Source organism: Tyto alba, unplaced genomic scaffold, assembly GCF_018691265.1.
Source record: "Tyto alba isolate M040663 unplaced genomic scaffold, T.alba_DEE_v4.0 Super-Scaffold_8, whole genome shotgun sequence".
In the NCBI taxonomy this organism is placed as follows: Eukaryota; Metazoa; Chordata; class Aves; order Strigiformes; family Tytonidae; genus Tyto; species Tyto alba.
Genome location: NW_024881329.1, coordinates 3,643,954 through 3,669,602, shown reverse-complemented (window position 1 = coordinate 3,669,602; position 25,649 = coordinate 3,643,954). Strand labels below are relative to the sequence as shown.

The 25,649-nt window shown below is 47.1% G+C and overlaps 1 protein-coding gene across 1 annotated transcript; it reads left to right on the top strand.

The window, feature by feature from the left end:
• Positions 1-526: 526 nt before the first annotated feature.
• TH (tyrosine hydroxylase) lies at positions 527-25,190 on the top strand. Its single transcript, XM_032984909.2, has 13 exons — positions 527-630; positions 5,177-5,380; positions 8,608-8,782; positions 9,582-9,670; positions 9,874-9,941; positions 11,710-11,760; positions 12,635-12,780; positions 13,196-13,331; positions 13,466-13,535; positions 13,877-13,933; positions 14,516-14,611; positions 14,772-14,905; positions 17,850-25,190. The coding sequence occupies exons 1-13, from the start codon at positions 541-543 to the stop codon at positions 18,007-18,009; spliced, it is 1,476 nt and encodes a 491-aa protein (XP_032840800.1). The 5' UTR covers positions 527-540; the 3' UTR covers positions 18,010-25,190.
• Positions 25,191-25,649: the final 459 nt, after the last annotated feature.

Genomic DNA, 25,649 nt, shown 5'->3' with positions numbered 1-25,649 from the left:
ACGTGAGAACGGCATCCAGTCCTGCGGCTGCCTTGGGGGAGTCAGTGTTATTTTCCTATTCCTTTACTGCCTCAATGACAAGGCAAACAAGGGGAAAAAAAGGGCTAGAGAGGACTGAATCTCTTCCTTCCTTTTATTTCATCCTTTCACAGATCAAAATCCTTTCATGCAACTCCCAAGCAGGGAAAGCAAGTGAGATGGACTGAAACACGGCATGAGAATGAACTCCATCGAGAAGAAGGGAGGGAAAAAAACAGAGTAGAAATCTTTTGGGTGCAGGCAAACAGGTGGGGGGAGCGTCTGGTCTGTGAAGGCAGGGTGTCTGCAATCTTTGTAGCGATTAGATTTAATGGGACAGAAACGTTTCTCTCCTTCATGTCCCCTCCTCCTCTCAGCCCGAGGGGGAGAAAGGAGGGAGGTGGTGATGGGGAGGTGGCGGGGGGGAGAGAAGATTTGAAAGAGTCTTTGACGTCAGCCCTGCCCTATAAAAAGCTGGCAAGGAGCTGGAAAGCGGAGAGCAGAGCTCGTGGAAGAGCAAAGATGCCAACCCCGAACATCTCCACCTCTGCAGCCAAAGGCTTCCGCAGGGCGGTGTCGGAGCTGGACTCCAAGCAAGCTGAGGCCATCATGGTAAGACAACCCTACCCCACTTCTTCCCCTCCCTCTCTGAAAGCCGCAGCCTCTCCCGTAGCCGTAGGCAGAGGCAGGCAGGGCTAGATGGACCAACACTGCCTTTGTTGGAGTTCCCCCACACGGGCACCTCCGGGCACCAGGCTGGCAAAGGGGAATCACACAAACAGTTCTCTCTACATACTGGTATGTGTGAAAGGCAAACATTTAGGGGGACGAAAGCTTGAACTAATGCGACCCCCACCCCTCCAACCAAAGCAAGGTAAATAACCCCTAGACCTAAGGCAGGAATAACAAGGAATCCCCTGTGTGAAAGACAATTTGAAAATCTTAATGCTTTCCTGGTTTCAAGGCAATAAACTGCAGAGATTTCACCTGTTCCGCATAATGAAAAAGTGTGGCTGTTATTTCAGACAACATATGAGGCACAGGCAATATAATCAGTTTGTTTGCTGCTGCTGCTGCTGCTGCATCTGCAGTTTTGCTCTCTCCCAGCCCATCCTTCCCCCGTTTCTCTCCCCAGCCCTTCCTGATGTGGTCTCAGCCCTGGGTTTAGCCTGGGCAATGCTTCTGCACACACCAGACCTGTATGGGTCAGGGAAAGGAGAGGAAAACTTCCTTTTGTGCTGCCAAGTGCCTTTAGATAGCCAAGTCTGGCCAACCCATTGGACTGGCTGTAGGAACAGGGACATTTCACCTCTGAACCCAAATGCCAGGGCAGGCAGGAGGAACGCAGAGACTCCTGGCATGGGACAGTCCTGTGGGTCAGAGATGTGGCCAGGCTGCTGTGGGCGACCCTGGAGAAGCTGGAGCAGCCGGTGGCAGCGGGTGCACTGGGAGGGGATCTCCTCAGGATGCTCGGGACGAGGAAACCCAGGAATCGAGCTGGGTTAGGGAGCAGATGTGTTTGGCAGATGTCCGCAGGGTGACTCCAGCACCAAGAGCTCCCCATTTCCCTCCCCTACGCCTGCTGCCTTTTTTACCTGCTCTCCTCTTAACTCTCTGTGATGCTCTGACTCAGTCCAACCAGCCACTACATAGGCAGAGAGAGGTGTTTTGGAGTGGAGTGTGCTGGAAAGGAAAGGAAACATTTAGGAAACAAGGAGGTAAGCTTGCTTTCTCTAATAAATGGAAATCAGGGAAGGCTTCCCTCTCACACAACCATTTTCATTCTGGCAAAATAATGAACGCTTAAGTGGTTCTTGAAAACCTGGTATTTTTCACGCTGCTCATCAAATCAGTATTTGAGATGCTCGTTGCTGTCTGGAGAAGGGGAGAGTGTTTGGCTGTTACACACTCTGGGGTGCTGCTTCGTGTTCAATGGAAAAGAGGCCACTGGACAAAGGGGCCAGAGGAATTTGTGCTCACCAGGTGTGCTGGCAGGAGCGTGGCAACCTGCCTGGGGTGAGCGGCTCCTCCAGCCTGAGGCGAACATAAAACCTCAGCCCATCTTTGCGTCCCATCTTTGAATGGAAATTCTCAGAAAAATTAAAAAAAAAAAAAAACAACAAAAAACTGAGCCCTGTGAGGGTCCCTTTGAGAGTGGTCTTCATGAAAGGCTTTGCTCTTTGCTCTCACCTAGCAGAGGACATCTCCACAACCTTGTCACTTAATTTTCTGGCTTCTACAAGGCAAGAGGCATAACTCTGCATTTGTATGTGACATCGCGTGTCCCTGGCCCCCATGGTGTCAGTGTCACCATGGCCACTCGGCCACCCAGCCCCTGCCCATCACCACACCAGCTCCAGCAGGTTTGACGTCTTCCCTTGCCATAAATCCCCAGGGACCAGCACCCTGTTGCAGGGGAAATGGTGCAAACTAGGAGGAAAAAAAAGACCTTTGCAATCCCAGAACTCATCTACACTGGCAGGTTTTTTACATATTGGCTGGGCCAGCCAAACATCAAACTCACAATGGGGAAAAATCTTTGGTTACATATTTAATTTTTCTGCTGTTAATAGTTTTTACAAGACACCCTGGGACTGGAGCTGGAGCAGCATTTGGTTACAGAGCACACAAGCAGAGCCAGGCAGGAGATGGTAGTTGGAGGCAAACCAGCAGGAAGGAGCACCCAGGGAAGCAGGGGTGGGACGTTACTGTCCCCATGCTGCAGGGAGGGAAATAGTCTTTACAATCCTTCCTACTCACTGCAAATAATGAGCCAGGAAAAAAATGCTGAAGTACTTTAACGCAGAACACAGTATTTTTAATGACACTACTCAGGCTGGACACCTTGAGTTGTAACAGACTCGAAGAAGGAAAAATGAACTAACTCTTCATAAGAGGTGAATGACCGTATCAAACTCAGGCCCTGGTTAGGCAAATAAATGCTTTGCAAAATCAAATTAAAGTTCTCACTGTAGCTAGATAGGCACTCAGGGATAGCTAGCCTGCAAGGCAATTCGGAAATACCATGTAAAGGCGCCTTCTGAAGAAAGGAAGGCATTTATCATGAGAGATCAGTTTGGTTAGTTTATATCCCAGATTCCTAATTTCCAGCAAAAGGAGGTAATAGCCTGACGATCGTAGATGTGAGGGGCAGAGGAAAGGATGATGAGATGGCGAGCGTGCAGGCAGGAAGATCCCTCTCAGCCCTCTTCTCCCAAACAAAACTCAGCCCTTTTTTTTTTTTTTTTTTTAATTTACCCACCGCAAACATGCCATTATAGAGCTAAGCAGCTTCCAGGACGCCTTGACAGGGACTGAAATCCCCCCAACTCCTGCCTGCCAGGGGCCACTCAGTCCCAGCACACGGGTCTGACTGGTCGAGGCTGCCTCTCCCGGTGTGGCTTTCCAGTCACACCAGTCTTCTTTCTATTTAAATGCCTCCCAGTTGGATTTTAACCTGATTTACAGCCTAAAAATTGGGGTCTAATTTCCCTTCTCTCCCTGGCTCCAGCTCAGAAGTAAAATCCTGCTGTGCCTCCGGGCACTGTGTGCTAAAACATCCTTGCCTAATGCACTGCCTGGCTTGGGACCGCTGCAGAGCCCCGACACTGTGGCTAGCACAAGGCTGTTTGCCCTGCTTATTGCAGGCACTTCAAAGTAAACATCGGCTTAGCTTTGAACACGGTTCTGATATAAAACACACACTTAAAGCTGAGCACACGCACACAAGATTTTAAAAGTTACGGCTGAGCATACTTATTAGGTATCTTCTCTCTTTGGGTATGAATACCATTAATTTAGACAAGCAGAAATCTGTGCTTATTTGTTAGAAAGTGTTTTTCTATGCCACAAGGAATAAAGGGGTTGAGGATCAGCAAACATAGTTTCAGAGGGGTATCTTTATTAAAAAAAGGACCGGCTAGAAGCGCGTAGGCTGGTGCCTAGACGTGCTGCATTTTTCAGGCTGCATTTATAATGTCAGCTTTCCATTGCTAAAGCATCCAAGATGATTTTCACAGGAAACGTTAGTTACTGATGGTGGGCTTTGAGAATCAGAGAGAAAATGGGCTTAGTAGTTGAGCAGGCCGTCCTTTTAAAAGGAAAACATTCTCCAGATTTTCACAAGGTAAGCAATGCTCTGCATCTATCTCTTTTCTAGATATTTTCGATGTAATCAGAGGGAAAACTGCAGCCAGTCCCGCTCTATATGCAGGTGCTGGATGGCTTTATGTGCTGGTCCTTCTTCAGTGCTGCCCCAGGTTTCTTATAGCAAGTTCTGAGGGTTTGTCATCTGGTTTGGGTATTGAACACAGAAAATTGGAACCAGCTGAGCTGCCTCTAAATGGAAATCTGGCTGTAAAAAGAACAAGAACAAATAAGTTAGTATATGAGCTATTTGTATAACAAAAGAAACAGCAGTGATTAAAATAGTTTATAGCTCACTATAAATATAAACGAGTGACCTAACGTGACCCCAGGCACAGAGTTGCAGCATTTTAGGTGCAATTCCAAGTAAGAGTAATCTGCATGAGTGTGCTGGGACAAAACAAATGTATAGCTCAGCGGGAGGAATTTATTTTCTGGGGTATATGGATGCGGTTCTAATTAGACTTCAGCGGGCAAGCATCCACCTAGTGTCAGAAGAAAATGTCATGTTGGATCCTGGGAGCAGTTTAGCTAAGCTGCCCTGCTAATACACCTGCAAACAGTTCATGTCTCCTGGGTAGGCTGCAGCTGTGGGCTTCAGCTTTATCTCATAGTATGAATTTTCTCAGATGACTTCATGTTTATCTAATGCCAGTCCACCCGAGTTCATCAGACATCTGAAAACTGCATAAGGTTGTTTCTGATTTTTATTTTTTGAAGGATATTGAAAACTGTTGCTAGGGAAGGTGAGGGGACAAGTCTACCCTCCAGTCGTGTTACAAAGATATTTTTACACAGATTTTTCTTAAAGCTCCACATTTCTGAAAGTTCAGCTCTAAAGCCTCAGTCCTCATCACGAGGTCTTCCTCTACAAAGCCAGGCAAGTCAGTTCAACATTCCCCTTCTTCCGCTGCTGAGACAAATCGGTCACACATCCTTGAGCTACCAGGGATATCTCTGAACTCCCCTACAGCTCTATCAGAAGTGTCACTTATTTCTGTTCTGCCTTCAGTCTCCACGGTTCATTGGTAGACGGCAAAGCCTCATTGAAGATGCCAGGAAGGAAAGAGAAGCTGCAGCTGCAGCCACTGATGCTGCAGAGTCTACAGAGACCATCGTCTTCGAGGAGAAGGATGGGAGAGCCATGCTGAACCTCTTCTTCATGCTTAAGGGAGCCAAGACTTCGCCTCTGTCCCGTGCACTTAAGGTATTTGAGGTGAGTACCTGACCTGTTGTATGGGAGTCAAGGAACGCACTACAGCTTTTGTGGCTGTTCTGTGAGAAATATCTCTTGAGACTACTAAAGAAGACTCAGATTAAGGCTGCCTACTGCAAGTGATCAGTTAATTGTCTGATGTCCTCACAGTCAGGCTTTGCTCATGCCCCAGCATGACCTCACTTTCCACTAAGAATGAGCCATACCTCTGTCAGGTAGTGCTATTAAGATCTGGGCTTAACTTTGCTTAGTTACTGAGGCCAGCCACACAGTTTCACACCCACACTCCAGACCCTTGTGACTTGTAGTGTACTCTGACAGCCCCCTCCACTGCTCAGCACTTCAACCTCGTGCGCGGGGCTCTGATCCCACACTCAAAGCAAGCCGTGTGCCCTGCATGACTACGGACCCAGCCTGCCTTACTTGTGGGTCAAGGCCCTGGCAGTCTCTGAATGGCACTGCCACACTGGTCCTTGGTTAAAGTGTTACAAGAACAACTTCACCCTGGGTGTAAAACTGGTATATTGGTTTCAAAATTACTTCTCTACTTAAGGGGTGAGTTTGATTCACATGTTAAAGGTTCTGTTGGTTCCCCTCAGAGATGCTCCCTGTATATGGCTTTAATATCAAGGAAAACTAGCAACTAATTAAGCTTTTTGCCCTTAGCCAGCAAAATAATGTTGCGTTATCTAAGATCTCAGTACCATGAATGGAAAGACTGACATAAGTGCTGCCTATTTATACAGCAATCAAAACACAACAACTTGCATTTATGTAGTATATTTTCATCCAGAAGGATTCAAAAGAGTTTTGCAAACTGAGGTTCTGAGACATATTTTATCTACAGTAGTTTAATTTAATTGACTTCAGCAGTGAGAGAAGAGGACAATCTGTTCCTATTAATCAATCACGTGGGTTGTAAGAGGCCTCTGCAGGTTTCTAGTCCAACCTCCTGCTCAGAGCAGGTCCAGTCATAGGTTGCTTGAAGCTGTTTGTTGCATTTTGAATATCACCAAGGTAGAGATCCCACAGATCCCTCCTTGGACCCCTTGGGCAGTGTTTGACTGCCTTCATGGTAAAAAGCTTTTTTTCTTTTCTTCTTCTTTCTAATGTCCTTGCTTCCAGCTTGTGCTCATTGCCTTTTGTCCTCCCACTGTGTACTTTTCAGACAAGTCTGGCTCTGTCTTCTTTATACCCTCCCACCAGGTACTAGTAGAGAGTGAACCGATCTCCCCTACCCCTTCACTTCTTAAGGCTGAACAAATCAAATGCCCTCAGTTCTTCTTCATATAACATTATGCTCCAGCTCCCTGAACATCTTGGCAGCCCTCCACTATACCTGCTACGGCACATCAATGTCTTTCTTCTACAGCACGTGGTACTCCAGCTGTGGTCTCCCTCATCCCTGACAGAGAGGAGGAATCTTCTTTTGAACTTCCTTTGACCTGTTGTCTACAGTCTTGCTACTATCGTTCAGTACGTGGTTGACCTTTTTTGTCACATGGTCATGCTGCTAGATCATATATCAATACACATTATAATTATAGAACTCCTTCTTCCCAGTTAAATGCAACCACTTCTGGGGTAAAACCAGATCACCAGCAACACTATACAGCAAACCCACTACCTAACAGCTGTAAACATACAAAAAGTGTGTTTGGGGGATAAGTATTTCCCTGAAATTGTAGAGCATTCCAGCTATTCATTGCCCACGTAATATTATCTCTCATAATCTTATGAAAAGTGTTTAAGATATTCAGCAATTACAAAGCATCTTGCATCTCCTCTAAGAGGACTGTTGCAAGAAAAGCTATTTTCTGGGCAACATTCGGTTCTTGTCTTGAGACTGAAAGAATCTCTAAGATGAACTTGTCAGACAAAATCCTTGGTGATGCCATAGTTGGGGTCTCCTTCCTAGAAGTGCACAGCTGACAGATAAGACATGAAAAATCCATCAGTGTAACAAACATTTCAAATGCAACAGACTGCTCATCGGGTATGAAACATAGAGGTATAGGCTCTTGTACTTGGTAGATTTTATGTTGCGCTGCATTTAAAGTCTATAATTTAAACAATTTTTAAAACATCATGCAAGAATCAAGGGCAGCTTATGTTCAAATATTATTTGTTTCTTCCTGGAGCAATTTACTTGCTGCATCAAGAGGTTTTCTAGTGAAAAAGCTCTTTGAGCTTGTCGCAGAGAGAGCTTTAAATATAATAAAAAGACAAGCATGTCAAGCCACAACAGAAGAAGATTCATTTCCCAGATCCCTCTGGCAATGCAGGTACAAGATATGAAAGCAGACGGGCATAATGACATTTGCCTCATCATGAACCATGCTGCAGGGAAGCTGGTTTCACTCTTCTGTATGTGTTACATGCAGCCAAAGCATAGGTAATGCAATCACGGCTGTCAGATTAATGCAAAGGTATTGATTGTTGAGGGGACAATGTAATAGTGAAGTTGGTAGGTACATTAAAAAACACGGTCCTTAATTTAATTTACCTATGGCAACGCGTCTGTTCCTTCTCATCTTTCTGCCTCTGATTAACAAAAGAAACCATGTCCCTTTCTCTCCCCAAGATCTTGCAGAGGCTTTGGAAGGGTTGGGTCATTGCCCAGGGACTCGGGCTTGTACTGCCAGTTTTCACCCAGCTAACGAAAATATCCACAAATCTACCAGGGCCCTTTGGAAGAAGACTACAGGCTCTATACTGTATTCTTCTTATTCCTCGGGGGAGGTCAATTTTGATAACGAGCCCAAATGATGCCAGTTCTGACAGCGAGCCCCAAACCACCGCGGGGGTGGCCGAGCGGCGCCGCTTCAGCACCGCGGCCAGCGCCACCTGCCCACGCGTGGCCACTGCCCGCCCCTCCACGTCATCGCCAGCCCCGCCCCGCCCCCCAACCAAAACGGCCTTCAGTGGGAGATTAAAGCAGAGGGGGTCGTGGGAAGTGACGTTTTGCCACACCGATTTCCCCCTCTTGGGACGATCTTCTTTGCTGCCCTGTTGGCTGTTATTGGCCAGCCCCACTGGTCCTCTGTCCAGAAGGAACAACTGTGGAATCAGTGGGTAAGTGCATTTATCCCAGTGGGGAGAAAAAAAGAGAAGAAAAAGACAAGTAATTCCTCCCAGATATATCCATATGGGCATCTTTGGGAATTAGCAGCAGGTGTTTCTAGTGTTGTTTAATGATTTTGTTCTCCTTTTCCATCTCCCGAAAGACATTTGAAGCTAAAATTCACCACCTGGAGACCAGACTGAGCCGAAAGCCTCGTGAAGGGACTGCTGAACTGGAATACTTTGTGCGCTGTGAAGTCCACAGCTCTGACCTCAATACTTTCATGAGCTCCATCAAGAGGGTGGCAGAAGACGTGAGGACCACTAAGGAAGACAAATGTAAGGAACTTACAAACTGCTTCACTCTTGTGGAGAGACTGAGCGGTAGAAACAGGGTAGAGGCTTTGTTATTCCCAGAAAAGGGGAAGGGCTGCTGTATACTGAATCTGAGAAAAACAGAAAAGGCTGCCCCTGGGACACCTGAATGCTCTTCCCTCCTTGTCCATTTTTCAACAGACTCCAGAGTCCATCGCCTATTCTTCTGGTGCCAGATTTGAAAAAGTAGAGATAGGAGATGAAATTTTATGCTTTGTTCACACCTATTCTACAGAGTTCCCCATTCCTACTCCAGTGTTTTATATTATAAAAGTAAAGTAGTTTCCTACCTTTGTGTCAGGAACTCTGTACAGATCCAGCATTAAACTACAAGACATTGCCCATGCCATCCTGTTCTGAAGACAGGATGATTCTCATTGTAAAATATCCCTAGAGATCTGCAGCGGTCACCCTACAACCGGTTGGATCTCTGGATTTGTTTTTAATGTGAAGTCTAGAATCTTTAAGTGAAGTCAAATTTTCATCTTCTTGTTTACTTTTGTCGCAAAATACTCTGCTGAGGCATGGGCAGGGAAGTTACGAGATGCAGATCATGGCATTAGACCTGACTTTAGGACAAGAGCACTGAGAGTGTGGGACTACTGCTCGGAAGGCACAGCTGTGTCATGTGCGGTTTGTTGTGTGTGCGTGCATCTGGTACACCAGGTCAGATGTGCTTTATTCAACCGCAGAACCCTTTCCCAGCAGGGGATGCTCCATCTTCGCTTCCGCAGCCAGTTTTTCTCTTTCGCTCTCCCCACAGTTCACTGGTTTCCCAGGAAAATCTGTGAGTTGGACAAGTGCCATCATTTGGTCACCAAGTTTGACCCTGACTTGGACCTGGATCACCCGGTGAGTGAATTTGTGTGGGCACATCCTCACGTTGGAGTCCTGAGCCTTCCCTCGGAAGGCGGGAGCTGGAGAGCACCTTTCAGGGAACTGTAGTGCAGTCACCACCATGAGAGAAGTTTCTCCAGCCAGTGATGAACTTTGTTGGGTGAGAAATTTTAGTAACTGATTAAAAATCCTGTCTCTGTTCCTGTTTGTCATCCCAGGGCTACTCTGACCCAGTATATCGCCAGAGAAGGAAATCGATAGCAGAAATTGCTTTTCACTATAAGCAGTAAGTCTCTTTCCTAACATCCATGCAGGGATAATGTCATGCCAATGCAACCTGTTGGGAAGTAATTGTACTAACTGCATGAGACTTGTCTTCTTTTATGTTTTGTCTCCCCATTCAGCCTTGCCAACTCTTTTTGTGTCTCTCTTCTCTCTATGTATTCCAGTCTCTTTTTAATTAAAAAATGTCTGTGGTCATTAATTCATACATTGATAAAGCCAGAATAAACCTCCTGCATATCAAAAGCCACATATAATTCCATCAGACCTCAAGCTTGATTTCAAAATGTAGCATCTCTTTTTGAATTACATCTATTTTTGACTTCAGTGTTGCAAGTACTGAAAAGGCTACCACGTGCCCATAAAACTTGTTCCAATGGTTCATTATCCTGGCTGTGAAATAATGTGGGTTTTATTTCTAAACTGAACTTCAGTAGCTTTAGCTTTCACCCAGTGGATCATACATGCTTTTCATCTGCTATATTGAATTCTGCTATCAGATTTTTTTTTTTTTTTTTTTGCTGTGAGGGTATTTATAGGCTGAATGGTTCACCTCCTAACTCTCTTTGATAAATTAAATAGATTCCAGTAGTGGTCTCATCATTGTCTTTAAATAGATTTAAGACTATCTCTTGCACTCCTATTTAATACTTCTGTTCTGATATATGCAATGATAGCACTCAGCCTCTTCACTACAACATCAAACAGAGCTCTAATATTCAGTCGGGTTTGTAAAATATCCCCTAGATCCTATTCAGTAACACTGCCTTCCACCATCGCATCTTCCTCTCCGAGCAGGACTTTAAATGTAGATTTCTGTAGCGAGCTGCTGGAAGCAGGCTATGGAAATTATATGGGTCACTTCCTTGAGCTACCCCTGCAACCGGTGTGATCCCAGCGTGGCTTTCTGCTCTGCTAGGTTTCATGTTCTTCGCAGATTTGAAGCCCAGAAAATAGCCACCAATGTTTTTATCCTGTACTAATACTAAATGCACAGAAAGCCACTGTGCCAGCAGGGGAGTCCTGATGGCCACAGGAACAAATACAGTCCCAAGGTGATGCACCCATCTGAGATGTCTTCTCTCACATCTCATCTGCAGGTTAGCATTTATGAGCCACTGTGTAGCATCCCTTCAGGCTGTTAATGGAAAAGGAACTATGCTTTATTGCTGTAATATGTGAATAGTTCATTTGTTCAGATACAGAACAGAGGGATTTAGGAAATACAGTTGTCAATTATGATGCAGAAAAGGCAAGAGTGTCAATCTTTTTTAGTTCCTACTTACATTAATGTTAAGATTTTATTTTCCGGCCATCCTTTATCTTACTAACAATATGTTTTTCTGCAGTTCACATGCATTCAGTTTTCCTTATTAGCTGCTTTTATTTCCCAGCCACTGATTCATTCTTGGAGCAATCAGCCCCCTGAAGTTCAGGCACATGAATTTAATTTATTTTCACACAAAGTTTCAATTTTTTCCAGCGAATACCATTTTTTTTTTTTTCCTGGAAAATATTATGCCAGCTAAGATTTCACTCATCTCTTGTTCATTTACAACCTCTGGCTAGACTAATGTTTTTCCCTCTGTCTATGTATTGACTTCACCTGTGCACGGTCCTAAGGTTTTTTCTTTCCTGTCTCACCCCCTTGTTTGGTTTAAAGAAGATTGATCAACATCATGCAGAGCTTCTCCAAAGTGCTTCCTTCTCAAAGGGAAGAGGAGCCTGGCCTGTGCTCTGCTGCTGTCAGTAACGGTGCCTTTGCCTTGCAGCGGGGACCCGATCCCTTGTGTGGAGTACACGGCGGAGGAGATTGCTACCTGGTGAGCGCTGATTTCATCTGTGACCTTTACCACTAGAAGTTAGGAATCAAAACCTAAACGGTTAGGGCGTGACCCCTTGAAAAATGTACCAGGAGTGCAAGCATCCTACTTAATGGCTTGTTATAAAACCCACTAACTCATTGCATGGAGTCTTACTGAAAGGGCTGCATTCGGGAGAGCAAGCTACCTCCAAAACAGTGATGCTCTGTCTTCTCCTCTCTCGGGGCTGCACTGAGAGCACTTCCATGCTGCAGCCCCCAGGAGTTTCCTCCTAAGGAGCATCCCCAGAGAGTGAGGTAGATAATTTGGAGTCCCACTTCTCTAAGTGGACCTGGCTTAGTAGCAGCCTCCAAACAAAGGGTAGTTATTGTAGCTGCAGAAAGAAGCGTGGGGTCTGTGGTGGATATCTGCATGGCACCTCGCTGGTCTCACTTAGGAAAACGCTTCCTTTGAACGTGATTATTTCCAGGGGTGTCGCTGCAGGATTGTCTCTGAAAGCGAGACCAGCTCATACGAGCCAAGTGCACAGGCTCCTAAACAAGGTCATCTCCTGGTTATATTGACTGTCTTCATTGTGCAACTTCAGGAGCTAACCTGCAGGGAATATTTTAATTCCAGTTAATACCTTTTATACAGTCTTCTGACCTTCAAGGTCAGAAATAGTTCTGCGCAGATACAACTGCTGACTTTGCAGGCTCATTTGAGTGTGTGTCTGTAAGTTTACACACTCCTATCAGTGTGCACAGACACAGACCTAGTGGTGGAGAAAAGCAAAAGAACAAGAAACATAGAGGTATGAGTACTTTATAGCCAGAGGACAGGAGAGGACTAGACACATTAGGCCACTGAACACCTTCCACCTCTCATCCTGAAGGAAGGAGGTGTACAGCACCCTGAAGAGCCTGTACCCCACCCACGCCTGCAAGGAGTATCTTGAAGCTTTCAATCTACTGGAGAAATTCTGTGGCTACAATGAGAACAACATCCCTCAGCTGGAGGAGGTCTCCCGCTTCTTGAAAGGTGGGTGCGAGCCTGGGGGGACCCAGGTCCAGGGTCTGCCAGGGCTCCAGCACAGTGGTGGCAGTTACTGCTGGGAAACCTGAGCCTGAAGGATGAGCATCTGAGCTGAGATGTGGGAGGAGAGCTGATGGAGTCTTGTGCGTTGCCCATGGAGGACAGGGGTAGAGCCCGGGCGGTGGGGACTGCAGCTGAACACGATGGGCTGCAGCTGAAAATCGAGCCCGTAGTCAGACGATCCCACGGAGCATCTAATGAGCAGCTGTTGCTCCCTAGGAGGAGCAAAAAGATTAGGCTTGGCACAGCAGAAGCCCTTTAGTTTCCAGCGCTGATGCTTTTGCTGTCCGTGCTGGGAACACGGGGCGCAGCGCAGCCCGTGGGCCCCGCACCCCCGCAGAGACGGTATGCGCTGTTTCAGAGAGGACCGGCTTCCAGCTCCGGCCGGTGGCTGGCTTGCTGTCGGCGCGGGACTTCCTCGCCAGCCTGGCCTTCCGCGTCTTCCAGTGCACGCAGTACATCCGCCACGCGTCCTCGCCCATGCACTCCCCCGAGCCGTGAGTATCGCCCGGCCCCGACGGCCACCTCTGCCCGGGCATCCCACCTGGCCAGCAATTAGCCTTTCTCCTGAACGGACGAACTCTGTCCACTGCTGACTGTGTTTTCCTCCTTTCCCCCTGGGCATCGGCAGGGATTGCTGTCACGAGCTGCTGGGGCATGTCCCGATGCTGGCCGATAAGACCTTTGCCCAGTTCTCCCAGGTAAGGTGATTGTCTGCCTCTTCATCCCTGAGAGGGTAAGGCACAAGGTGGGAACCCAAAACAACTCCAGTCTGGTCACCTAAACCTTTCTTGTTCTGGGATTTGTTTCTATTAATCACGATGTTCAGGAGCCCTAGTGATGGACTGAGAATCCTAATACAGAGTAAAAAAATCAGACTCTGCAGCAAAGCATTTTTGGTCTGAGCACAATGAAGCCCCAGTAGATGCATGGCAGCGCAGGACAATACCTGTTGTCTCGGGGCAATAAAACAGAGGAATTCACATGTAAGTCCCTCAGACCGAATCTGTCCTGGTGTTCACCCCTTCCCTTCTCTTCCCAGGATATCGGGCTGGCGTCTCTGGGAGCAACTGATGAAGAAATTGAGAAACTCGCAACGGTAAGTGTTCCTCTTTGCTGGGTGGGGGCCCCGACCCCTCCAGCGGCACTTCTGCAGTGTCAAGGGGACTGGTCCAACCTGGTCTCCCCAGATTTGCAGGCTCAGAGCCTCCACCTGAGCTGCCCCAGCCCTGCTCGTTCATGATGACTGTGCAGAGCGGAGATCAGTTAAACAGCAGGGCTCGCTTGCACATTAACCCAATTTTCTCGGGCACCAAGGTATCATCAAGCATCGTATTTCTAATGACAGTACTGCTGGGACTCTTTGGGATGGGATTAAATGACATCCGCTTCCTTTGGCTCTCCCTCGGCAAGGTGACCCATCCTGCTCCAAGGGCACCAAATAGCAGCAGCCGGGCGTGCCGGGGACCCGGGAACACAGTTTCCACCTGTCCTGTCCTGGCAGCAACTTAGTTTAGCACTTTGCTCTGGCAGCGACGGATGCAGGGTAAGGAGAGGGGACAAAGTGCCAGGTGCCTGTTCATTTAAACAACCTCAGGCTCCGGCCGTGATGCAAGGGCTCAGAAGTGACAGGGAGAGGAGGAGCTGTGTCCCCTATGCATTTTTCTTTCTCCTTTCACAGCTTTACTGGTTTACGGTGGAGTTTGGGCTCTGCAGACAGAATGGGATAGTCAAAGCCTATGGAGCTGGCCTCCTGTCTTCTTACGGGGAGCTTATAGTAAGTCCCAGCATAACTTGCCCCTCTGCTCTAGACCCTATACAGCAAAAAACTTCCTTCCTCTGCACAGCTACCCGATCTGTTCTCCACCTCTGCCTATCACTTATGTGGTCTTCAATGCCCTTAATTTCATGCTGGCATTTTTCTGCTGTGTCCATAGCACTCCTTGTCAGATGAACCAGAGGTGCGAGACTTTGACCCCGATGCTGCTGCTGTTCAGCCCTACCAGGACCAGAACTACCAGCCCGTATATTTTGTGTCTGAGAGCTTCAGCGATGCCAAAAGTAAACTGAGGTAGGACTGGGCAGTGAGAGAGACCCAAACCGAAGGAAATGAAGCTGTGATATATTGAAACAGGGCTTGACACCATGGCTGCTTTCAGTTCAAGGTCTCAGAAGTACTCTGGAAACTGTTGTCAGGTCTTTCAAAGTGACTCTCCATGTTCTACAGGGTCCAACTTCAGTCCCTTGGATTTGCCCAAGAGCACACCCCCCCACCCCCACCCCACCCCCCCAAGATATGCTGGACTCAAGGGCGTGGGTGTGGAGGAATGGAGACAAGACTAAGGGAGCAAGAGAAGGGACAAAACTAGCTCATCTGCCTAGTTCTCATAGGAAGGAGTTAGGAGACTGTCTCCAGTTCCCAGGAGAGCCCAAGCCACCTAACAGAGGGCTGGTGGTCCAGAAATGGGAGACCTAAACCGTGCACCAGGACCCTCTCTGCTTTCTTGCTGCAGTGGCCAAGGGATATACAGGTCAGGTACTGGCTGTCCTTCATGGGAGCATCTAGCCAGCGTGTGTCCTTCTCAAACACCGGCTGCTGCGTGTACATAAGTTTGCCCTGTGGGTGAAAGTTTTAGGAGAGGCATGAAGAGCTGCTCGAAACGGTGGCATTCTCTGAATTTAGGATGCAGAAAAATGTTTGTCTTTCTGAGCAGCTGCTGGGCGTTTATCATTCAAGCGGTAAAAAACCCCCCAGGCATAGTTAGTAGCTCATACAGAAATTAAAAAGATTTGCTTGATATGGATAGATTTATCCATGGAAAAAGAAGGAACTTTTGCCTCCTAGGCTGGTTAACATGGGTTAGCAGACCCCGAACAACATCCTACCAGTGTAATTTCGTTTTCTTATCCCATGGGACTGCAAACAGGATGCAGAGGGGCATCTCTACCCACAGACATCTGTTCAGAAGAGCACATTTTTGGGCATACTCAGAATTGCCTACAGTAGGAAAGCTCAGTCCTTTAACATTTGACTGGCAGAAGAAAACTTTAGCTATATGATTTTGTCTTAGTTTAAGAAAGGGATAGGATGAGATGAAGTATTACACACTGTACATGACTTTGCAGTTCCTGCAAGTGGGATATTTCATATAAACAATGAGGCGAGGACTGCTATATTTCAGCTTCTGCTTTTATTACCCTCACTTGCACTGTTCGTGCAACCCGGAGTCCAGCTGCTCAAAAGCAAGCACCTGGGGAGCCCGACCTCTCACACGCACTAGGCTGCTTTGAAAAAAAACCCAACTGTTGTCTAATGAGTCATTTCCTTGCATTTAAAAAGGAAAACTACACAGCCAAGATTAGGCTAGAGGGTTTTGACAGTGACAAGCACTGTAAATGATCCTCTGTAGAGAGTTCAGAGACCACACAGATGTTACTCTATGAAGTGAAAGCATTTACACGTTTTTTGCATTACTGGCAGCTGCCACCATGGACCTGATTATCAGTGTTATCCCTCCGGAAAAGCCTCTTTTCCCAGAAAGAAAACTTCCCACCGGTTTTCTAGGGTGGCCGCATACCCTCAGTGCCCTTCCAGGCACCCATGCCGTACTTGCATGCTTCAAAAAGGCAGCAAGGGAGCACATCCTTGAGGGAGGGCAGCTTCCCAGCCATTAGCAGCTGCGGTGCGAACCGTCACTGTGGCTGATGGCATGAATAAGCGAGGTGAGCCGGACCCTCCCTGGCAGAACTGAGATGAGCCACGGATTTTAGGAGCTGGACAACTGAGCGTGCAGAAAACCCCGCCGCTTGCACTCGGTTTTTGTTTCCCCAAGCAAGCAAGGCAGCTCCCTGCAAGCTCCAAGCCTGCGGTTTTGACCGCGTAGCCCCATGGCCCTGGCAGGTGTTTCCCCCCCCCCCCCCCAGCCCCGGCAATTCAGGACGGGGCTTCCCCGCCGCTCGCAGCACCGGCCGGAGGGGCGTCTCAGCCGGGCGGGGGACGCGCCTCCGCGCCCGCGCAGACCCGCGGTAGCCACAAGAGGGTACCCTAAGCCAAGCAATTCAGGAGCGAAAGGGTGAAGCCTCAGCAGAGGCCAGGAGCGTGCCTGTTGCTGGTGCTGTTTGTCCCCCCGTCTTCCCAGGCCTTTCCAGGATGCGGCTGTAGCCGTGGTACCTAAATATCGATTCCCGGCTCCATATTTACACAGCCGCCAAAAAAAAAAAAAAAAAAAAAAAACAAACCAAAACCAAACCACCCTACCTTGTCAAGTGTACAAATCTTACCGTTGGAGGTGAGCACAATCAACCTTGGGGAAACCTTACCCTTGATTTGTTCTCACCTGACCATGCACTTCTCTGTTAGAAAGGGAGCAACAAGGTCTTCGCTCTTGAGAGGTGTCAGGTGAAGTCAGGCTCATCACTGAGATCTAGACTCCCGTTGGCTCTGGGTACAGGAATACAGCTTTGCTCAAGCACACGGCTCCGAAGATGCTATTCCCATTCTCCTGCCCTGGTCTGAGCCATTTCCCATCAAATCTGTCCTTAATACGGCTTGCAGTTAGTTCCCCCTCCCCAAGCAGAGATTAGGCAATAGATGAATGTCAGAAAGGATCTAGGAATATAATACTGTAACACCATGGGCTTTCCCTGCAATTAGCTTCTAAGGCTCCTTGGCATTGTTGAAAAGGGAAAAAAGAAATTGAAGTAGAGGATTCCTGGTGATGGCCACAGAGGTGACCAGTTCAGCGTACCAGTGCACCCTCCAGTCTGATGCACGCCCATGCGTTCAGCCCACGGAAGCCCACAGTGAAATTCACGGTCTTTCCTTGCTGAACAGGACGGATCTCCACTCCCGCAGTGTGGATCTGGAAAGGTGGGAAACCAGGGCCTTTGTGCTAACCTAGCAGCTCTGCCTAAAGGAGGCGTTAACCTGTTGTGATCTGGGTGGGTGGTGATGGGTAGGAGGGAGGCTCGGGCCCCATCTCTTGTACCGAGCCCTCTGCACGCTTTCCTTGCAGGAGCTATGCGGCACACATCAAGCGGCCCTTCTCGGTGAAATACGAGCCCTACACCCACAGCATCGAGCTCCTGGACAGCCCTCAGACGATCTGTCACTCCCTGGAGAGCGTAAGGGATGAGCTTCACTCGCTGATTAACGCCCTCAATGTTATCAGTTAATACAAGAACTGGGCTCTTTCCTCCCCCTCTTCCCTCGCAGCCCCAAAACCGCCCGCTCTGCCCTCGCCTAGTTCCCAGCTGATAACTCCTACCTGTCTTCTCCAAACATTTGCACCGCTGCCTGTCACCACGCGACCCCAACAGCTTTCCACTTTTGTATGTAGGGCCAGCTCGGAGGAGGGCAGAGGGACGGACCCAAGGCCTCCTGGCTTTTCGGGTAGCTTTTCTAGTGACTGCTGGAAGAGGCTTAGCACAGACCAAAACCATGGCCAAGCTACAGAGTTGAAGTCAAGAGCTGTGTGCTAGGCTCCTGGGTGCAAGGAAGAGAAAAGCTTCTTTATTTAAAAAAAAAAAAAAAAAAAAAAAAAAAAAAAAAAAAAAAAGAGAGAGAGAGAAAATATCTATTTTTTTGCAGTTTGAGAGAATAAATTAATCTGCCTTTTTCGCCCCAGAGCAACTCCTGTAGCAACTTCATGAGGGACCCTCAGTCCCCACCATCTCCTGCCTCTTACAGCCTCATACATTTGGAAAATGCAGAGCTGCTTTCGAAGCTTTTCTGCCTGAACCAACCCCATGAGGTTTGAAATTTCAGCTCCCAGCCTCCCTCAGCTTCTCACCCAGGGGGATGCTTAGGCAGGAACCCCTGAGCTGCACCACCCCACCAGGCTGTAAGAGGCATCAAAGCTCTCCCCAACCTCTAAATGAACCCAAGCCAAGGAGTTGCCTGCCTGGCACAGAGGAGCCCTGATCTACCCGCATCCTCCCCGGCACAAACACCACAGAGCAAGCCCTGCCCACCCCAGACCAGAGCGTGGGCACCCCCTTCGAGCCCTCTTTTCACAGCTCCCACAGCAGGGTGTGCTCAAGAGCCCAGCTGCCATCCTTCACAGCAGATAGCAGTCACAGCTACCCATGTCCCTGCGTGCTGGTGGCTCTGGGCAGCCTCAGCAGCCTCTTGGTGCCCTGAGTTTACTGGTTATTGCAGACTGAGTGGGGCCACTGGTGTCCTGAGTTTGCCAGTCCTTGGGAGGATTTCAAATGCTTTCACTTTTCCAGTCTATTACACAGGTACAGCATCATCTTGTTCTTAGACAGCCCGATATCACTGTCACCTGATGTAGCTCAGGTGTGCGACTAATGCTATTGCTGGCCATTTCTGAGGAAAGTAACATATGGGTAGGATGCTCAAACCCAGTTTCATCCAGCTTTCGCTGTAGATATTAATGGCTTGATCTAACCCAAAGCTCTCAGTTGTCCTCCCCCTGCTTTTGCCCTTCTTATCTTCTTGCATGCTGTCTCATAGCTTAGCGGTTTCCTCAGAAGTTTGGCCCAAGGTTATGCAGCTGTGCAGTATCAGAGCTGGGCTTGCGATGCGTGGAGGCAGCTAAACAGCTGTGGGGGACTGCAAAGGGGAGAATTACACACAGTTGTTTGCATGACCAGTTGTAACATTTATGCATAGGCTTTTACCAGCCTTATCCACTACATATGATTTTTACAGTTTCCTCTTTAAAGAAATGCGAGGCTTAGCAGTTAAGTTTTTCCTATTAAGTGTAAGTATCCTCTGATACTTATATACCATCCCTCTCCAGTCTTACTTCTACTGTGTCTCAGTCATAATAGTTTACAATACGTTATACTTTAGCCCATTTTAAACCTTCACATACATATGCTTAACCCCCAGTCCTCTCAATTTTTAACTACTTAGCTACTGACGGCACTTAGTCTCCCACCTGCTTCAATCCCTTCTTTCGGTTTCCTTTCTTATTTGACCCCTCCCTCCTAAATTCCTCCTAAATTGCTTAAAAATGCCATTAGTGAAATCAGCAGTTCAACACTAGGGCTAGCTGCTTCTCCTCAAGTTGTTCCTCCTCAGAGGATTGTCCCGTAAATGAATAAAAACTACTGAGTTCATTCAGTTATTGTAACTCTAGTGCTCTTTTTCCAAAGCTTCAGCTATGATTTCCCAATCTGGGTGGATCCAGATCCTGAGCTGGAACTCTCAAGGCTCCCTTAAGAGCTGTAACAGTTTTTAATTTGGGGTCTTAAATTATTACTATTAGATTAAGTAGTTGGAGCAAGCTATGCAAGACCGAGGCAGGTTAGGTAATAGGCTAGCTATCTAGCCATGAAAATTGTATTGGTGACTCCAGTAAAACAGACTAAAAGAATGAAAATAAGGTTCCAAACAGGCAAGATGTTACAATGAAGCCTGTACAGTTAGTACTAACAAGCTTATGGCCTTGTTAGCAATAGCAATGCCATGTTGCTGGCCTGCAGGTTGCTGTTCCTCCTCTCCTTTGGTAGTCTGCAGCTCCTGGGTTACTGCCCGGGAGTGCGGCAAGGATACTGCAAACCCTGCAGCGACGCCAGGCTCTTGATCAGGACTGAGCAGGGAGTCTCTATGGAGGCGTTCGCTTTCTGATCTGGCCTCAAAACCCATAAAGGTCTGAAGGTGGTTGCCTCTAGTTCTCCAAAGCACTCCACAGTCATTATCTGCCTTGTTAAATGTCTAAAATTAATGCAATTTATAAAAAGACCAAAGCTATCAATATGGAGCGAAAAGCCAAGTTAAAAATCCTTGCAACTGCAGGGGCCCTCAACTCCTCCGCCTTGCCTCGGAGTTTGCATTGCTGCTCAGTGACTCTGTCAGCTGTTGCTTGTTCGAGGAGCTGTAGTAAAATCTGTTGCCCTACGAAAATAGAAAATAAGCAAGACTTGAAGCATAAACCAGCCCCGTTAGTATGCAAGCATATAAACAGAGCTACTGGAGCCCCGCGGGAGGTAAACACCCCGCGGGCTGCACCCCCTTGCTTCCGAGAGCTGAGGCTGCGCTGGGGCGGGCTGTGAGTGCGGGGGCTCAGGCGGAGCAGGCGCCGGAGGGTCTTCTTTGGGGCGTTTTCTGTGTCTGTGTTCTTGACAAATTCATGACACATTCCAGAATTTTTTGGCCCCTTAGGGGGACATCTGAGAAACATGAACCCGTTTGTATTTACCACTGCCCTCATCTATTTAATATTTTAGAGAACTTATTAGTAACATAATAGGTCCCCTTCCATTAGGTCTTTAAGGCTTGTTCCTTTTTATCTGATTTCAAATATATTACTTGGCCCCTTATTTCATAAGGCAGATATGAATTAGATTCTTCCTTTCTCATTTTACCTATTTTTCTCATGTTGCTTCTTCTACCCGAGCCTTGTTTTCTTCTTTATCCTGCCATAATATTTTAGGGTCTTGGACAAAGGGCCACTAAGGAATGGGCTATACAAGCAAAATACAGTCGGTTTGTAAACCAGTCCCTACTCTGTCACTGCTTTTTAAAGCTACTAATATTGAGGTTAACTTTTCAGCCCATCGTTTTGGATATTGTCCTACAATTTTCTTTAGTCTATTTTTAATAGTCTGACTCATTTCTTTCTACCAGTCTGGAGGATTGCAGGTGGTAGGGTATATGCAGTCCTTGCTTAATCCCCAGGTTACTCATTAAGGCTCGAGTTACTTCACTTACAACCCCCTCCGCTCTTCATCTCATCCTTTCTCAGCTGCTGTTCCATACCGATGGACAATTTTCTTTAACAGCCTTTTTGCAGTTCCAGCGGCTATATTTCTTTTAGGTGGAAGAGCCTCAGCCCATCCTGGAAAGATATTCACGGTGACAAAGATATCCCGGTACCCTTTCTTTAATTTGTGACAGTTTATCTGGATGATCCCTTTGCAGTATTTGTCAAGGTCCATGGCTTAGCCAGTGCAGTCGAGTTGGCAGCTTTCTTTTGCTAGTCCACTTTTGCATCATTGCACACTCTATGCAGTTTTTATTTATGTCCTCTATTTCCTGCTTCATTTGGGGCCAAATATAAATTCTTTGCACTCTTTTCAGAGTACCTTGTACTCCTTTATGTAACTTACTACGACAGTGTAAGATAACTTGCTCTCATTCAGCTGGCCACAGTATCCATCCCTTCTTTAGCTGATTCCTGCTTGAGGCTGCAGTAAACAAACTCTGAGTCTATTTATCTACTTGCTCACTAAATTGTTTCTCAGTATTGCTTTCAGTCTTCCCATGTGTTTTAACATCCTTTACATATATTTCATTCCCACTCTCCCTCTAAGCATATAAAATAAACCTGTTTTCTTCATGGGTGTCCCATTATGTGCTCGCCATCACCATTCTCCCTATCATGCATCCAGTATTTTATTATCAGCATAGTAGCTATCTGTAGAGAGACATTGTGTAGAGGGGTTTGTCTTTTACTGACAGTCTGTAAGCTCCTTGGCATGATCCTTTCTCTAGTTTCCCCACTACTTGTTCCCTCATTCCACTAATAGCAGTATCTTGGATTATTTTTCCTCCTTGTTCAAATTTAGCACTCCCATGAGTACACAATACCTTGGGTTTATTACTGGTTTCCTTTAATGGGATATCCACCTTAATATCCATTCCTTCTCTTTGTGCTTATGAGCAGAGTATGAGTAGACTGAGATACAGCTGGGCTATAGAGGGGGAAAGCATCAGAGACCATCAGAGCCCAGACTGACTCTAACCAGGCTTTCTCATGGTCATGGAAATTTTGGTCCAGCCCCTGTAGAGGGGAGGACCCATATGCTACTGATATCCATTTTCTTTTACTAATTTTCTGTAACAGTACTGCTTCCACAGAATCAGCTTGTGTTGAAATTCTTATAACAAATAATTTTCCTTTGACGGTGAATCTTAGTGCAGGAGCTTTCCAAGCAGCTTCTTTCACATTAGATAAAGCATTGTCTTGCTCTTTGCTCCAGCTCCCTTACTGATTCTTTCTCTGTCATTTCCATAATGCTCTGCTGGTACTAGCAAAGATGGATACGCTGCCATAAGATACCAGCACAGTTATAGATATGCTGCCATAAGAAATTAAATCCTCCCAGCACTCTTCAGAGTTGGGACTGATCAGTGGGAGTCTTTATTTCACAGAAAGCTTAACCTTTCTAGCATCTATCCATCTTCTTGTTTCACCAGTTCCAATTCCCAAGCAGTTAACCTGGGGTTGTGTTAATTGTGCCATGTTCAAATTGACTTTAAATCCCATTTGGTCTATTAATTTTAAAATTCAGCCACTTCTCTCTTGTACCTCTTCTTCTGTAGCTGCGGTCCCCCGAATATCATCCAGATAAGACAATTCCTTTTCTTTTTCCCCCAGATATCATCATTCAAACGCTTTCCTAATGCAAGCATGTGCAGCGGTGCAGGTGCTCAGCCCTGTGGGATGCAAGTAAAAGTATATTGTTTGTCTCTTAATGTGAAAGCAACTCTGTAGATCGCTTCTTCCCCTGCATTCTGCCATATGGGAGTTTGCTGTGAATCGTGGGGGTGCATTTGTGCCGCTAGCTCTCCTAATTCATCTGCTGTCCAAGGAGCCTGACTCAGCCTCGGGGCTGCCAGGGGCAATGGAAATACCTGTGCTCCGTTGGGAGTGGGTGGTTGGTACGTGATATCATGTCCTGTTGACATTCGAGCAGCTCCCCACCAGTTCTTTGAAGACTCCCCATCTCCTTCAGGCTTATGGACTGATGGTGCTGCCATTTGCATCCTTGTCTTGCCATTCTGCTGGGCAGCTTGATTAAATGCCCATGATGGCATCGTTAAATGTTCATTAAGGAGATGCCCAATGTGCAATGAATAGGAGCTGGTGGAGCACACGCTCTATTCAACTTACTGCTTAATCTCCATTTAATTCAAAATTTGAAGCCGTTTCTCTAAGTCCTACAGTCCACTCTACTGTTGTGCTTGCTTTCAGTGGCTTCATATCTGCATCTACCTGCCCCGGCGTCACTTTTTTCATTTTAACCACTACAGCAGTTTGATCTGCTGTACCTGTCTGCCCTGGGATGGCACTTGTAATCTTTGTGGGATATGCTGCTATTCTCAACTTCTCTTTATTTTCCCATTTGCCCATATCATCCTTGAAATCATTTTCCTCTGATGACTCCTGATCCAGCTCTCTCCACCACTTCCTGCAGCTACAGCAGTTATTTTTAATTTTTGCATCCCAATCTGCTTTTGCAAGTGTCTAATTTTAGCTTCGCATTTACTATGATCAGGTCCCTTTTGAGCTCTCCCTTGCTCCAGGGTGAATCACTGCACTACATATGTTAATCCCCCTCCTTACTTTTGCAGTTTTTCGTTCTCTTTTTCTAAATTCATCTGATTCTCTAATTGCCATTGCACCTCTTTATTGCCTTTTTGGGCCACTAGATGGTATTCCTTTTCTAAAGACAAATTTATTTCAAGTCACTTGACAGACTCCTTCAAAACACAATTTTCCTGTTGAAGCAGCTGATGTTCTGATGTTGCCTTGTCTCGGTCGGCAGGGATTATTGCCGCCTCCCATACCGGTCCCACTAATAGAGCCGGCGTGTCCTCGAGTCTCCCTTCATCCGCTCTCCCGTATCGGGGAACATTTGGTCTCTATCACCCATCGGCTTCCTGTGGGCTGGAGAGGCGCCCACAGCCCCTGCTGTAATCTCTGATATTGTTGGGATTTCCTGTAGCCCTCCAGTATTCCTGTTTTTAGGCTTTTTCCCGAGTCTTTTTAGATTTTTCCCATGCTTTCAATTTTGTCTTGAGGTATCCCTTCAGTATTGTGCACAAGGCTGGTCAGATCTGTAGAGTTGCCTTGAACGAGATCGCTCAGAGGAAAAGACTTTGAGGATCTACCCAGTCACTCCCTTCACCAAAAGATGTGATAAATGCCCTTTTCCTGACAGCGGAGCAGATTTGTAGGATTATGTGGCTGCTTAGAGCTAAGCGCGAGCTCATGTCCTTTGGGTGGGTCGTGGGAGCCTTCATGCCGTTTCCCCAGACCTCACCGAAGGTGGCTGCAAGTTCTATAAAAAGCGACCTGGAGAAAGCCAAGGTGATGGGTCCGCCCAGGTTAAACCCTCCCGTAGATGGAGCATGGGCTGGCGAGGGCAGAAGAAAGGAGAAAAGCCTTCCTCGGAGCCAGGCCCCATCACACCCCCTGGTATCCGCCTGTCCCAGTGCCTCGCTGAGCGGTCTCTCGCTGTTGTCGCTGCTGCTGCTGTGGGTGGATCTCTCTGTCTGTCTCTCTGTGTAAAGAAATACGAAACAGAATTATTTTTCATTTTGGAATCGTGCTGCTGCTGACATGATATTAAGAATAATAATAAAAAAAAAAAATCTATTTCTGGTCTAGCATCCTGAGTTTGGCTCTTCTGCTGTCCGCAGTCAAGCGGGCCGCCTTGCCGGCAGGCAGTGCGCGAACTCCGACCCGCGGCCCGTTACGGCAGGAGATCTGCAACTTGTGCTCATGCAAAAAGTTAACTTGGGGGTAGAAAACGGTCCCTTGTTTGCAGACGAGCTGACCTAAGCCTTTCTTTGCCAGGATATTACCAATTGCACAATTATGCATGGAACAGTAGTTGGGAGGTCTCTTTTAAATAGTAACACACCAGGGGGCTCGCCTTCCCTACGTGCTTTCTCTCCCAGCACTTCTCACTATTTCTACTCAGTTCCAGTAACGCCGGTGTATGCACTGTGCCTGCTTGCATAGGCTGGTTTGCATGTAACCAGGCTATGCTGCCCCAATCCTAAATGTGTTGAACGCCTTTCTAAGAGCTTTCTAAGAGTAATGAGGAGTGGA